The 15,367-nt window shown below is 47.2% G+C and overlaps 1 protein-coding gene across 5 annotated transcripts in view; it reads right to left on the minus strand.

Moving 5' to 3' along the window:
* Cux1 (cut like homeobox 1) overlaps window positions 1–15,367 on the minus strand; it is a 327,459-nt gene that overhangs the window by 239,532 nt on the left and 72,560 nt on the right. For all 5 annotated transcript variants that reach the window (XM_031338271.1, XM_031338273.1, XM_031338270.1 and 2 more), the window contains exon 2: window positions 5,602–5,712. In XM_031338271.1, the coding sequence (XP_031194131.1) occupies window positions 5,602–5,712 (111 nt within the window). The remainder of the gene's footprint in view (window positions 1–5,601; window positions 5,713–15,367) is intronic.

The raw sequence follows: 15,367 nt of genomic DNA on the forward strand, positions 1-15,367 counted from the left end.
TCTCACACACACACACACACACACACACACACAATATCAACATGTTGCCTGAAAGTTCAAGGTCACACATGGCCTTCCTGAACCCCACCTGGTGATGGTAAGATCACCCCTACCTGAGCACCATGCCTCCCCAGAAGCCCCTACAGGCCAAGGTGCCCCACGAGGCTCCAGCCAGCTGGCTGCATAGGAACAAGATGTGCCCCACTGGAGTGGCTACTTTATTTTAAGTGACTCTCTTTTTCCAGGCTGAGTCACTTGTGCGTGGCTATAAAAGGCAGCAGAGCAGTGACTAAATGCACTTGGGTCCCAGCCACAGCTGAGGGTTACTCCCCTCTCCTCCTGCCTTCTTAATCGTCCAACGCCGGGGTCTACTTTACTTTACTCCAGGCTGGCCTTAAACTCATAGCAACCCTCGCATCTCAGCCAGTGTGGTTCAGGGATGGCAGACACAAGCCACAGTCCTGGCTTCATCTTTCCTCTGCTTCCTCCTCCTGTTCTAATTCCTCACCTCTGCAAAAGGTTGGAAGGTAAAGATGTGGGGTCCATCTCTTCATCTATATCTTTGAAAACACTTCTTCCCCATAGACAAAAAGCAGAAGTCTTTCCCCACTGCTCATCTACTAAAGTGTAGAAGTTATCAATAAATCTAGCCTCCTTCTATCATGGTCAAGAATTCCTTCCAGGGCTGGAGAGATGGCTCAGCTGTTAAAGGCTAGGCTCACAACCAAAAATATAAGAATTCCTTCCACATCCTAGAAGAGACTGTCCCAAATCTAGCATTTTAAAAATGTTGTGCAAGAATGCAAACATCTACCAGGTATGGAGGTATTTACTTGCAATCCTAGAACTCAGGAGGTGAAAGCTGAAAAATCAGAAGTTCGAGGACAGCCTTGGTTACATACTTAGTTCAAGACCAACTGGGCTACACAAGATCCTGTCAAAGCCTAAAAGGCAGCTAGGGATATAATTTGGTTGGTAGAGTACTTGCCTGCCACGCACTTTCATCCCAGATCACCACTCCCAGCACTTAATAAACCAACCAGGTGCATGTAATCCTAGCACTCAGGGAAATGGAGGCAGGGGCTCAGAAGTTCACATTTACTTCACATTTGAAGTAAGTCTGAAGCCAGCTTGGCTACATGAGAACTTGTGGAGGAAGGGAGGAAGGGGAAGATGGAGGTGGAAATGAGTGGCCATAAATCAGAGAAAAGAGCCCAGGCCCATGGAGGCATGGGGAAGCAGTGGTGGCGCACGCCTTTAATCCCAGCACTCAGAAAGCAGAAGCAGGCAGATTTCTGAGTTCGAGATCAGCCTGGTCTACACAGTGAGTTCCAGGACAGCCAGGGCTACACAGAGAAACCCTGTCTCAGAAAAAAAGAAAAAAGATTCTGACCCCTGGAAAATAAAAGCCAACTAACAACTGCTATCTTATATGAGGCACAGAGAATATTCCCTGTCACAAAGCAGTATGCCAAATCAGATACCAGAGCTATGGGGACTGTGGTTACTACACTGGACTCACCTGTCCTGGTGGAGGCAGGAAAGATGGATGAGTGGCCTGGCCATCTCCTGGCCTAGCTGGGCCCCCCAGTAGTCAGGGCTTGGACTGAACTCTTCTCCCAAATACAGGAGCCAAAGAAGGCATATGTAAACAACACCATGGAACTATAAGCACTTGGCATCCTTAGGAAGTACGCTCCAGTGAATAAGAAATATCAACATAAAAATGTACTGGAGGAGTGGGAGTTGGCTCGTGGGTAAAGTACTAGCCACAAAAACTTGAGGACCTGGGTATGGATCCCCAGAACCTGCATCAAGCTGGATATGGCCACACACACTCTGTGGTCAAATGTGAGGCAGAGACACAAGAGCTCCTAGAAGCCTACAGGACAGCTACCCTCTTACAGGCAGCATAAAACAAAAGACCCCAGTCTCAAACAAGGTGGAAGGTGAGAATCACCAACACTGAGGTTGTCCACTCATGTTATGATGCCATACACACACACACACACACACACACACACACACACACACACACACCTCGCTCCTCTATTCTCCCCTTCTTTTTTATATTAAGATAGAGGAAAAAACCACATTGGAATAAGAAACGACAATTAAGGAATGGCTTGCTGGGCAGCCCAGCTTTTTTTCTTAGCTATCCCATCAAAAATGGCTGATGTCATGCAGACCTCATCTAAACACCAGAGTGCCCAGGCTCCTTCTAGAAGCACAGCAGGTACTGAAGACACTAATCTGGTCATTGAAATCACATTCAACTAACAAAGGCCTGAGTCACAAGACAATCAGTGGTGTGGCTTCTCTGAGCATGTGTGAGGCTGGGGGTTACATTCCCAGCACAGGGTGAATCAAAACCAAGCAGACAAATAAACCAACAATTGGGGGAGAGTGGAGGGGGGGGGGAAACCAAGACACAGACAGACAGACAGACAGGCAGATTGAGAAAGACATGGCTCTAACAAGACTCAAAAAAGCAGAAGTGTTTATCTACATGGAAGGTTACTGAGCCATCTGTGGCTCATACAGAGAATACTGTCACATGGATATGTGTATGATGCAAGGAAAGACTTCTGCAGAAGATGCCGGTTATGGGATCCCAGCACTCAGCTTGTCACATGGCCATGGTCCACTGCTGGGTGGAAGAGATAAGAAAAGCTAAAGAACAGGGTTAGAATTTCCTCCTCAGGACCCAACTGTCTGACACATGGAAGGTGTTCCATAAATATCTGTACTAACTATCAGTACAAACCACCCTAGGGAGTATTTTCTTCCTTTCTTTTCTTTCTTTTGGGGGGGGGAGGGACTGGGGGCCCCCAAGCTAGTTTTATGAACCAAAGATCCACTGCACCTAAAGCATTGTATAGTGTTCTAATACCAGTTTGTTTTATTTTATATATTAGGTGAAGCTAAGCCCAAGACCTTGTGCATGCTAGGCAAGCATTTTATGCCCCCCAGTCCCTCACAGAGAGACCGTGGGCAAGCACTCCACTGCTGAACCATATGCCCCCAGCCCTGTTTTTACTTACTATTTTAAGACAGGGTCTCACCGAGTTGCTTAGCTGGTCTTGAACTCACTCTTTACGCCAGGCTGGGCTGGAAACAAAGATCTTACTGCCTTAGCTTTCTTCAGTAGAAGGATGGCAAGTATGTGTCACAAGACTGGGCTTTCAAATTAATAAATGCACAGCATGGGTAGCAGATACCAGGTGTACAAGTAGCCTTTCATACGCACACACAAATATGCCCCTATTATATGCATGTGTGCACGTGTCCAGATGTACCCAGAAGCTCTGTAAGCAGTGTCCTTATGTTACCATTTCTTAGGGGGCAGATAATGATGTTAGAACTTTGGATCAGTATATCTTTACTCAGAAATGCATGCAGTCATCATTCATCTGAAGCAAACAACAGGAAAAGCAACAGGTCCTCAAGACACCCATCATCTGGGACTAGAGAGAGATGGCTCCATGGTTTAGAGCACCTGTTGCTCTTACAGGGGACCAGGGTTCAGCTCCTAGCATCCACATGGTGGGCTATAACTACCTATACCTTCAGTTCCAGGGTATCCAGAGCCCTTTTCTGGCCTCCTCAGGCACCAGACACACATGTGGTATACAGAGATACATGAAGGCCAATACGCTGATACATGATAAACTTTAAAGGTACAAATTTATGAATAAAAACTTTCTTTGAGGGCTAGAAAGATGGCTCAGTGGTTAAGAGCACTGACTGCTCTTCCAAAGGTCCTGAGTTCAAATCCCAGCAATCACATGGTGGCTCACAACCACCCATAATGAGATCTGACGCCCTCTTCTGGTGTGTCTGTAGACCAGCTACAGTGTACTTACATATAATAAATAAATCTTAAAAGAAAAAAAATATTTAAAAAAAAACAAAAACAAAAACAAAAAACTTTCTTTGAGATAATACCTAGTCTATTCAAAGAGCACCTATTAATTCCATATGGAGGATGAGGTATGGGGCTGAAGGACTTGCAATTCATGGATTCCTGGGTTCAATCCCCAGTATCAAGGAAATCAAGTGTGGTACTGTATGCCTACAGTCTCAGTACACTTGGGAGCTAGAGGCATTAGGAGCGGAGATTCAACATTCTCAGACACATTGTGAGGTTTGGGCCAGCCTGGGTTCCATGAGATCCTGTTGCTATATTACATAGATAAATAATGTTTTAAAATCCATAGGAAATAAAGCTTTTTAAAGTAAATTTGTACTTATAACTACAATCTACTTCACATTAATCACAATTTTTAGATTAAAATAATATAACAGATACTGCTAAATGTTTATGAATTTGTTGATGTAGTATCACAAAACTCTAATTTTAAAAGTTGAATGACTAGGTGGTTTGACTACTGGAAATGACCAATGGTGCCGAGATAACTAGATGCAACCTTAAGCAAAGCTGGTGTTCCAGACCCAAGCCTTCCACTCACATGGGACTCCACACATATGGCTACAGCTTCTTCTTCCATACTGTCAGACTGTTTCATGTGCCATCGTAGACCCCCATCTTTCCCCTTTGAGCACCCCAGGACACTAACTGAACCCCCATCTCCACTCACATCCAAACTTTGGCCTTAAAATCCTTTAAAGATGTCTAATAGAAGACACACTTAAGTTAGTTGTGGTGATGTACTCAGGAGGCTGACTATGGGTCTGAGGGTTAGTAGGCTATACAGGAAGCCCCTATCTCAAAAGATAAAAGGAAACAACATCTAGAAAGATTTAGGTGATGGGAAGGCGCCTCAGCCAGCAGAACACTTGCCTGGCATGCAAGGCTTCCTAGATCCTATCCCCAGCAGCACCACATAAACTTAGGGCGGTGGTACACACCTGTAATCCCTACACTTGAAAAGTGGAGGAAGGACTGCATAAAAATGAGGAAGCCAGCGGAGCCCCAGCATTAATCTGTTGCCCAAGCTCCTGCTGCCATGCTGTCCCCTCACACTGCAAGCCTAGGTGACCCTCTTTTCTTAAGCTACTTGTCAAGTATTTTTGTCATGGAAATGAAAGAAAAGCTACTGACTCCCAACACACTGTTAAAAGAGAAACACCCACTACTCCTAACAACCCATGTCAAGAAACACAGAGGCCATGACAGAGGAAACAAAGCCCAAAACAGAAGAAACAAAGCTTTACCAGAAATATTAGTGCAACGCATCTTTGAACACACTCCCGCGTAACATCACAGAAGCCGGTCTGGCATGAAGTCCACTGGCCCATAGTGGCCCCATAAGGACTTCAGTTGGCATCATCCTGATGGGTCAGAGGCTAGAACAGAGCTTGAGCCTGACCTGACACTGCTCATGCCCAGCCTATGCAGTGTCTGTACTTGCTATCAACAGATGCCTTACTGATTCTAACAGCTTGTCCCCTGCCACAGCCCAATGGCTCCGGTGAGGCACACACTCTGCCAGGGTGGAGGTGGAGGCATCCGAACAAAGAAGCAGGCATCTCACCATACAATTTTTCTGGGGAACTAGGAATGTCTCAGTAAATGTTCTAAATTTTCCCAGGGGTTATAAGACCCCTTCTGAAGACTGTGACACTGTCCCAGCTCACCTCTGGAGTGTTCTTCTTGAATTCTCGGCTCTGCTCAATGAGCCGCTTTCTGGACTGTTCACTTTCATCTTGCCTGTTTGCCAATACTGTTGCGGTGGCATCAAGTTCTCTCTGTGGGAAGATCCAGAAAGGAAAAGCAAGATTATAATCTACAGTTTCTATCAGGAGGGATTGTGTATATACTGGGCCTGAACAAAGAGGGGAGCCCCTGGGAATCAATCAACAGTCGGGAAGTAAGTCTCTCAAGGACAGGGTTAAGGACCATAAGTATAATACATCTACCCAACACCAGTCCCATAGACACTAGCTGGGGAAGACCAACCTTGTTCAGCATGCTGTATGGTGCCCTATGGCACGGCACAAAGGATCCCTCCCTATGGCAACACACACAGAAACTGTCTCCCTGCTAAGCCACAGTTGGGTCAGTGCCCCCCATAGCTCTCTAGGCCATTCTCCTGAGTTCTGGTCCACTTGTCTAACATGGTATTTCCCCCAGTGGGATTCTACAAGTCTATAGTATGAACCTGAGACTTGAGGTAACAACAGCTGGTTTGCTTCTCTTCAACAAATATTTCTTGAAACTTACATTAGGCCAGGCATCCCAATTGCAACCATTAACCTATTAGTTTGCAAGAGGAATCTTTAAAAAGCAAATCCCAAGAATAATTATTTCCATTATCCTATAGGCTTTTCAGAGGCAAGGTTCACCAAACATCCCACATGCTCTGGAGTCTGAGAACCCCAGGGCAGGTTCCCAGAAGACTGAAGACAGGCCGGGTCTGAGGGCTCTGTTCTGAACAGCAATCAGTCCCACACAGTATCAGAGACTGTGATGTATCCCAGTATCAGAGACTCTGGGAGAATCTGTCATGAGGAGCTGCCCTGAGCAGCCCACAGAAGATGGGCCCAGGATGGCGCTCCAGGCTCACAGCAGGTACACAAGCCATGTGGCTGACCACCGAATGCCCTGCTGTCTCATATGCTAAGTCAAGTAAATTCAGTTACTGAACACATGGAGTAGAATATTCTGGTGGCATCAGTGACTGTTATAAGTGACTCCTCCATCCCCAGCAGGTCCCATCATCTGATGTTTCTGAGAGAACTAAAAGGCCAAGAGTCTACCTACCTCCTAAGACAATTCATGATTCTCCCCCAAGGCCCCAGAGACAGGGTCTCATGTACCCCAGGCTGGCCTTAGATTCATTATAAAGCTGAACATGACCTTGAATTCCCAATCTTACTGTCTCTGCCTTCTTCCCATTATAGGCATGTACTAAACAGTGCTGGGGATAGAACCCAGGACTTCATGCTTACTGTGCAAGCATTTTAGCAACCAAGCCATATCCCTAATCCCCAGAGAATCTGCAAGTCTTAAAAGGAGATGTTCAATGCACACCCCCAGAACTGGAGACACTCACATAACAGCATGGAAGGGCACATGAGAAGGAACTGGTGGGCACAATAGGGTGTCTGTCACTCAGGAGACATTCCCTGCTACCGCCTGAGCAGGGCTGGGGTATGAAGTGAAAGCCAACCTGCCTTGTAGAATGTTCCAGAAGGATGGGAAGTGAGGGAGGTCTCCCTGCTGAGGATAACCTTTACTTCTGGCCCTCCTACCTCTTCTTTAGAGCTGGAGGCACAGGCACGTACGTGTCACTACTCTGTGCCAGGGTTCCCTGTGTACTAGGCGCTCTATGAACTGAACAACATCCCCAGCCTCCTGCTTCCTTTTTAGTGGGAAGAACCCAGCGGGCCAGAAAGCCATCCTGGGTGATGCTTCCCTGGTACCATGATGGTGTGGCTTGTGGCCAGACAAGATGACAGAGAGCTGGAACAACCAACCAGCATGCTGTCAACTTAGAAATCTGAAGACAGTTTAAATGTGGAGAGGGGAACTGTGAGGTGGGGAAAGGCCTCATGCTGCACTCTTCCCTTTAGTATTTCTGGCATTCAAACAAATCCTGGCTGAGCAAATCCAAAGCAATACTGTGGGCTAGCATTCAAGAACAGATGTCAAAGCTACTGCAGAAAAGAGGGAAACACTGGGCGTTTTGATAGACCACATTTGAAAGTCATCCCAGAGAAGAGGAGGCAGGGGAAAAAGAGCAACCGCCACCAACGTGGGGAAGTGGGATGGAGAGAGAGGCAAGCAAGCAGCCGCAGAAAACGCAGAAGGCTTGCAAAAATATAAACAATCTGGCAAGAAGGAGGACTTAGATGGCTATATTTAAGCAGCAGAAGAAGTTATAACGGGAGACTTGGAGAAGGGCGGAAAAAAGCCAATATTGAAATATGACAGGAACGGGAGACGTTGATATTTCCTTCCAGGCACAGGCGCATACACACACACACACACACACACACACACACACACACACAACTTGGAGAAACAGAAAACCGGTGCTGGCTGCTTTTTCAACAGGGATTCTGCCACTTGCCATGAAGAAGTCCTGGTCTCCAGCCTTAGCACAGTAGCATATCCCGGCTTCTTTAACCGAATGGGGTGTTCAGTGTTATGGGAGCTTGAGAGGGGTCTAGCCTTCCCAGTTGGTGAATGCATTTTGGGAGACTTAAAAAAAAAAAAAAAAAAAGTAAGAGCACAGGGCTGCTGGGCATGGTGGTGTATTCCTGTTATCCCAACACTCAGGAGGTAGACGCAGGAAGATCAGAAGTTCAAGGCCAAGTTCAAGGCCAATTTCAGCTTCACATCAGACCTGAGACCAGCCTGGCACCAAAAGTAAGTTAAGTAAATAAATAAATAAGGTTAGAAAGAAAGCGTGGTAAGTAAAGCAGCTGCCTTGTGAGATCTCAACATCCACATAAAACGCTATGTGCAAGGCTGCCATTAGGAAGGAAAGAGAGGCTCCCTGGAACTTACTGGCCATCCAGCTACAAAACAACTCCAACTGTAATGAGAAACTGTCTCAAAAAAGAACAAGATGGATGGCACCTGAGGAGAGACAGCAGAGGTTGTCTTCTGGCATCCAGATATGAACAGGGAGAGGCAGTACAGTGAGGATGAGGCATGTACACACATAAAATAAAGGACATACGTCAGACCCTCTGTTTCCTAACCCCAGCTATCTGTCCCTTTGATTCTGAGGTCTCTCTGCAGACTGATGGGTCAGACAGCTTGAGTGGAACAGGTGGCCTGGCGACCAGGAACCTACATTGCAAAGCCCGAGCACCTGGAGCCACTTGCTGCTGGCAGTCAGAGACTCTATGGGGTTCTACCTCACTCCTTTACCCAACCTCGCAGACATATGTGAACCAACACGAGAAGCCAACAGGGGTCTCCAAATGTAATAATACTGTGCTGCCTCCTGCCACCACGGAAACAGATTGACACAGTGAGTAGACTGAGCCTTCCGCCAATGTGTGGGGCTTCCACTGCTCCAGACAGGGCTGGCCACATTTGGAAGGCTCAAAGACTTAGACTAAATTACTTCCAAAAAAAATTTAAGCCACCACCAAATTGTATGAGTGTGCTTGTTCACATATGGAGGCCAGAGATTGATGGTAGGAACTTTTCTCAGTCGCTCTCCCCTCACTTTTTGAGACGGGTCCATCACTGAACCTGAAGTAACCCAGTGAGACTGGGTAGATAATGAGCTCCAGGAATCCATCCACTGGTATCCACTCCCCCTGAGCTGGGATTGCAGACCTGCACTGCCATACCTAGCTTTTAATATGGGTGCTGAAGCTCCAAACTCAAGTCCTCATAATTAGTCTAGCATCGGGTGCTTGCCTGGCGGACTGGACCATCTCCCCGGCCCCTACCAGACCTTTTAGAAGGAGAATGAGACCTGCATTCTCAAGCTCCAGAAACAAAACGGAGGGAGTAGATGGCTATAAAACCCAAGGCCAATAACTATTTTATTATCTACTGAGCCTGTCTATTCTCAAAGTGTCAAAGACAATGACGTACTAATAAGAGAATCTAATGTGTTGAGAGAAAGGGGAGATGAGGGACCAAAATACAGAATCCTCAGCCCATGAGTCACAGGTCACATGGAAACAGGAGCACAGAGAGTCCGCACATCTGAAAGGCATTAAGATGCAAAAAAAAGGGGGGAACTAGAACCAAAGTACTGCCTGTGAACAGCACTGTTTGGCACAGGCACCGATGGATGATTCTATGGTGGGTTTTTTTTTTTTTTTTAAGATTTATTTTATGTGTATGAGTACACTGTAGCTGTACAGATGGCCGTGAGCCATCAAGTGTGTTGAACTCAGGGCCTCTGCCTGCTCCGCTCGCTCCAGCCCCGCTCGCTCCAGCGTAATTCACTGCAGCTGCCTTCAGACACACCAGAAGAGGGCGTCAGAGCTCATTACGGGTGGTTGTGAGCCACCATGTGGTTGCTGGAATCCGAACTCAGGACCTTCGGAAGAGCAGTCAGTGCTCTTGCCCGCTGAGCCATCTCACCAGCCCCCTCTGTGGTGATTTTTAAAAACAGGGAAAATTTTTTTATGTGGAACCAAAAATGCTATGTGGGACATGGAACAGTATGGTCATCAAGACATACCTAGTCAAAACCAGAAAATCATAAAACAGGACTTATACTTCCCACTCTCCACAGGCTAGCCAGACTCCAGTGATTTTAGAAAGGAACAGCAGAAACCTGCATTGCATTTGCTCTCAGGAGCCAGCGAAGAAGGAGCTTACTTTGAGGGGTCGTACTATGGCTGTTTCTTGGAAAATGGGAATGTATCAATTTTTATAATCCTGCCATCCAAGTTTAATAGGACAGGCCTAGTTCCAGCTAGTTGGCAGGTTGAGGGAAGAGGGTCATTTCAGTTTAGGAGTTCAAGGCTAGCTTCAGCAACATAGCAAAACTCATCTCTGGGAGTGTGGGCTATCTTTAGAACACTTGTCTATAATCCTCCAGTAAGAGGCTACAATGTGGTTCAGTGGTAGAGCACCTGCCTAGAATCCCCAAGTGAGGGGGTGGGAGTGTTACTCAATGGTAGAATATCTGCTAGAATCTCCCAGTGAGGACCTGGTGCTCAGTGGCATAGTTTGTGCCCAACTTGTAGGAGTTCCATCCCTAGCAAAAAAGAGAAAAGAAGCAAGATGAGCCATCTTTGGCCAAACAGCTTCGCCTTTTAAAATGTACTCACTGGACAGAGTGGGGGAAGGGGAGAAGTGAAGGAAGCTGCCATGGCAGCTATAGCCATTCACAAAAATACATCCAGCCCAGCCAGAAATTCCTTGTCCTATCACCCTAGATCTCAGGTTGACAGGGCTGGCAATATATACATGAACTCATAACCTGGCACATTCAACAAGGTAGAAAGCACTAGAAATGTCACTAAGAAACATCTGAGCAATACAGCACCTCATACAGAAACTATTTCCTTTTCAAAGAGGTCCCTCCCTAGATGACTGGATGACAAGGTGAAACTCTGGCTTTTGAAGCACATGACCCTGAACAGCATGTGGCTTATATGGCACCTCCTGGTGCTCTGTATGCCAAGCCAAAAAGTGAACCTAGTGAGTGTCCTCTTCATCCCTCAAGATTATTCCACTGGCTGGGCCAAGAGCCCCTGCTCTTCGTCAGAAGAGCTTCCAAAGGCACAACCAAGGATCAGGATCATTATGAAGAGCCCATGACTGCTGGTAAGTCCTTGTGTGTAAGCTCACATACATACAGACCTTCCTTGTCCTGGGGGACAGAGGTATGGCTACTTGCCCTGAACTTTGGGATATTTTATCTCTGTCTATGACAGATCCTCAAACGGTACTTAATAGTTCCAAGTTTCTCTCTGTAGGTTCTCCAGCCTCTAGACCAAGTGAAATGCATTTAAAAGAAGACAAACCAAAGAATACCATGCAATACCTATGCGAAAGCAACTGGAGCTAGGCATGGTATAGTGCTGCCCTGCTATCCCAGCACCTTGAAGGCTTAGGCAGGATAACTGGGGGTTGGAGCCAGCCTGGGCTAAATAGGAAACCTGTCTCAGGAAAGAGAGGGGAAGGGGGAGGAAGAAGAAGAGGAAGAAGAAAGAAAAGAAGAAGGAAGAGAGGGAGGAAGGAAGAAAGGAAGAGAAGGAGGGAGAAGAAGGAAGGAAGGAAGGGAGGAAGGGATGAAGGGAGGGAGGGAGAGAGGGAGGGAGGGAGGGAGGGAGGGAGGGAGGGAGAGAGGAAGGAAGGAAGGAAAAGAAAAGCACGTGGAGAGGATATTTAAAATCAGTATTAATGGTTGCTGAGATGGCTCAGCAGGTAAAGGCCCTTGCAGCTAAGCCTGACTATCTTGAGTTTGATCTCTTGGACCCACAAAGTGTAAAGGACTGATTTCAGATGCTGTCCCCTTAGAGACTGCCTGTCAAACACATGAGAACAGCTACAGCTCACAGAGGAATTGTCAATGGCATCAATGCAAGTAAAAACTGAGCTGCGGTATGCACAGAGGCAGGCCTCCATGATTACTACCCAGGCAGTTCGCCCATACTCTAGCTCCCAAATTTGTTTGAACTAAGAGGAGGTGCTGCAGTTTCAAAGGAATGAAGATTCCGGGCTGAGCCACCCATCAAATTCCTGTTGCCTCTTCTAGCCCCCACTCAAAATATCTGACTGGGGCTAGAGGTGTGGCTCAGCATTTGAGTGTTTCCCCAATAAGGGGCTAAGGACACAGTCTGCAGTACATGACCTGTCTAGAATCCTCCAGTCACACCTGAGAGCTTAGCTCAGTGGCAGAGCTCTAGTCTAGTGAGAAGCCAGGGGTGTGGCTGGGCATAGATTGATTGTCCAGCAGTGAGAGGCCCTGGATTTCATCCCCAGTACTGTGAAATGAATGGATGAAGGATGGATGGATGAGAAGTCCTTCAGTCAGTGGCATGGGGAAACCCTGGACAGGAACTTAGGTTCCTCCCTCCCACACAGCCTGTGGTAGCCGTGGTCAGTTGGTGTCCCCTCTCTGGAGATTAATTAAGATAATGCATCTCAATAACTGTTATATCAAGGTTAATTTGTCTTTACTAGCGAAGCCACACACTTGGCCTTAGCCCTGGATTTACTCTGCCACCAGCATCCTAGACCAGGGCAGAAGCTCTGGAGACTGTCAGGTAAACCAGAAGCCATGCAAGCTGAGGGGACTGCTGTCTACCAGAGAAGAGAGGCAGGAAAGACCGACAAGACAGAAGGAAATGTGCTAGTGGAGCAAAGTGGGAGAAGCCAGGGTAGAAGGCAGATCCTTCTGAAGGGAAGGCACCTAAGTCTCTGTGAAGGGTCTCTGTCTTTATGCACGGGGCACAGGTGGGCTACGTGCTCATTCTCTCAGGACTTACCCTGAATTGTGTGTGCTCTATGTGACAGAACATGGAGAGCTTCAGTGACACTAGAAACCTTGTCACTGTCACCCAGGGTCAGCAGTGGACAAGAAAGTACCATCTGCAGAGCAGCAGCCAGCCAGGTGTCTATGTAGAAGGGGTCAAAGGGGCAGGCCAAGGTCAGACAGCAGCAGGTGTGTCTGTCTATTTAATGAGAAGTATAAAAATGACCTCCCCTAAATATGTACACCCCCAGGAATCGAGCTATCCATTGCAAAGACAGACAGACAGACAGACAGACAGACACACACACACACACACACACACACACACACACACACACCTCTGCTTACACAGGCTCAGGATTTCTACTGAAAGCTTTATAGGCACAAAACTTCTTGCAGTACAGAAAGATATGGGGTGACACCTCTGAGGATTAGGGAGTCCCTATATGGATGCCATAGTACTGAGTCAGGCTGACTGCCAGTGGACCCTAAAGGCATCTGGTAAAGACAGAGCAGTTGGAAAGGAGACACACACCAGAACAGCCTTGCCAATATCAACCTCTCCCACTAAACACTGGGATAAGCTGGTAGGGGCTGTGCTGGTATCAACATGGAGCAATGAGGGAAAAGGGACAAATGGAGCTGAAAGGTAGGCCTTCAGCAAACCATGTCACCCACGGAATGGGATGCCTTCAAGTTCCTTCTAGAGAAGGGTGGAAAAGTCTAGTGAGACACGCCACCGTCTAAGCGGTTGTTGTGGCTGTTACACCTGCTCTTCTGGGTCCCACAGACATCTGCACAGCAGCAACAAACCCCAAACTTGGTAAGAGTGGTACTGCATGCTTAAGGCTGTGGAGAGCAGTTGGTAGTGCTAGCTGCCTGTGACCATTGGTGTTAATTGTCAATTTGACAAAAACCTAAAATTGCTCAGGAGATGGGTCTCTCGGTGTGCCTGTGGGGACATCTTGACTGCATTAACTGTGGCAGAGAGGCTGGCCCTATTCCCTGGCTGGGATCCTGCACCATACAATGGAGAAAGGGAGCCGAGCAGCACATGCATTCACCAATCTCTGGTTCTCACTATGAATTTGATGAGGCCAGCTGCTCCATACTCCTGCTGTCTTGATGTCCCTGCAATAATAGACTATAGGTTGAACTGTGAGCTAAAATAAACCCTTGCCTCCCTGCCATTGTTTTTACAAAGGTATTTTATCACAGCAATAGGAAAAGAAACCAAGACACCATGCAAGCATGAGGATCTGATTTTGCTCCCCTAGCACCATGTTTTTTAAAAAGCTGGTCATGGAGGTATATACTTGTAGTCCCAGAGGATTCCCTGGGCTAGCCTGGGTAGCCAGTCTAGCCTACTCTGAGTTCTAGGCCATATAAGTCTTTCAGTGAATCTCTCAAGGTAAAGAAATTTTAACCAAGAGACCCACCCAGGATTTGGAGGGTTTTAGTTTTGCTTTACACCCATCACAGCCTACCCCCCAACTCAGTGCAAAAATAAACTGCAGCTGCATCTGACAAGCCTTGCACCACATACAATACCTGCTAGACTCTTAGACAGTAAGACGTGAGAGACAGCGTCCCGAGGTGAATAATGAAATATACGGAACATCAGACAGCAGGCATTCTAAGAGCAGCCAGTGTCAGGCAGGGAGGGAAGTCAGCCTTTTAAGCTGTACAGATCAACTGGACAGTACATATTGCCTGATACTGGACTGTTTCTGAAAAGTCAGACTCTTAGGCACTGGGCTCTTTGGACACATATAAGGCAGCCTGACTTCTGTCTTCAGACTCGTGGCTCCAACAGGAGTCGCCTTCCTCTTTCTTCTCCCAACTACCCAGAGTCCCCCTGACTCGCACCAGCCCTCCACTATGCCACCCAAGGCTAGATCCTGATGTCTGATGATTTTGTCTGTCTGTCTCTCTGTCTGTCTGTCAGTTAGTTTTGCCTCAGGTTGTCTTGTGCTTGGGCTAAAGAGAAAATGGCTCTTCATCCCTGGTTGGGTTCAGTGTACTTTGCTTCCTGTGTACTCTAGACCATAGTATGCAGCGCCCCCTGCCCCGGCAGGGCACTGCCTAGGTTAACCACTCCCATGGGCCTTGAGATGAACCTGGGGGAGAAGCAGCCACAGACCTTCATTACTCTGCTCTCTGACCAGTTACTGCTAACAACTGTCTGGGAGATGCTTCCTCCAGGCTCCCTCTGCTTGCCCATTCAGAGTTCACTCAGAATACATTCTGAGACAAATTCAACCCATTACTCACTTTGTCACTGATATGACATGCTGCCCACCTAGATCATATGGTGCACTTTAGTGTACATTAAAAGATCAGTGGAGGGATGTAGCTCAGTTGGTAGAGAACTCGCCTAAGTTGGATCTTTAGCCCTGCATAAACTGGGTATGGTAGAGCACAGCTTGGACTCTCAGCACTCAGGAGACTAAAACAGGAGGAAAAGTAGTCTGATGCCAGGCTGGCTTACA

This window comes from Mastomys coucha, unplaced genomic scaffold, assembly GCF_008632895.1.
Source record: "Mastomys coucha isolate ucsf_1 unplaced genomic scaffold, UCSF_Mcou_1 pScaffold22, whole genome shotgun sequence".
In the NCBI taxonomy this organism is placed as follows: domain Eukaryota; kingdom Metazoa; phylum Chordata; class Mammalia; order Rodentia; family Muridae; genus Mastomys; species Mastomys coucha.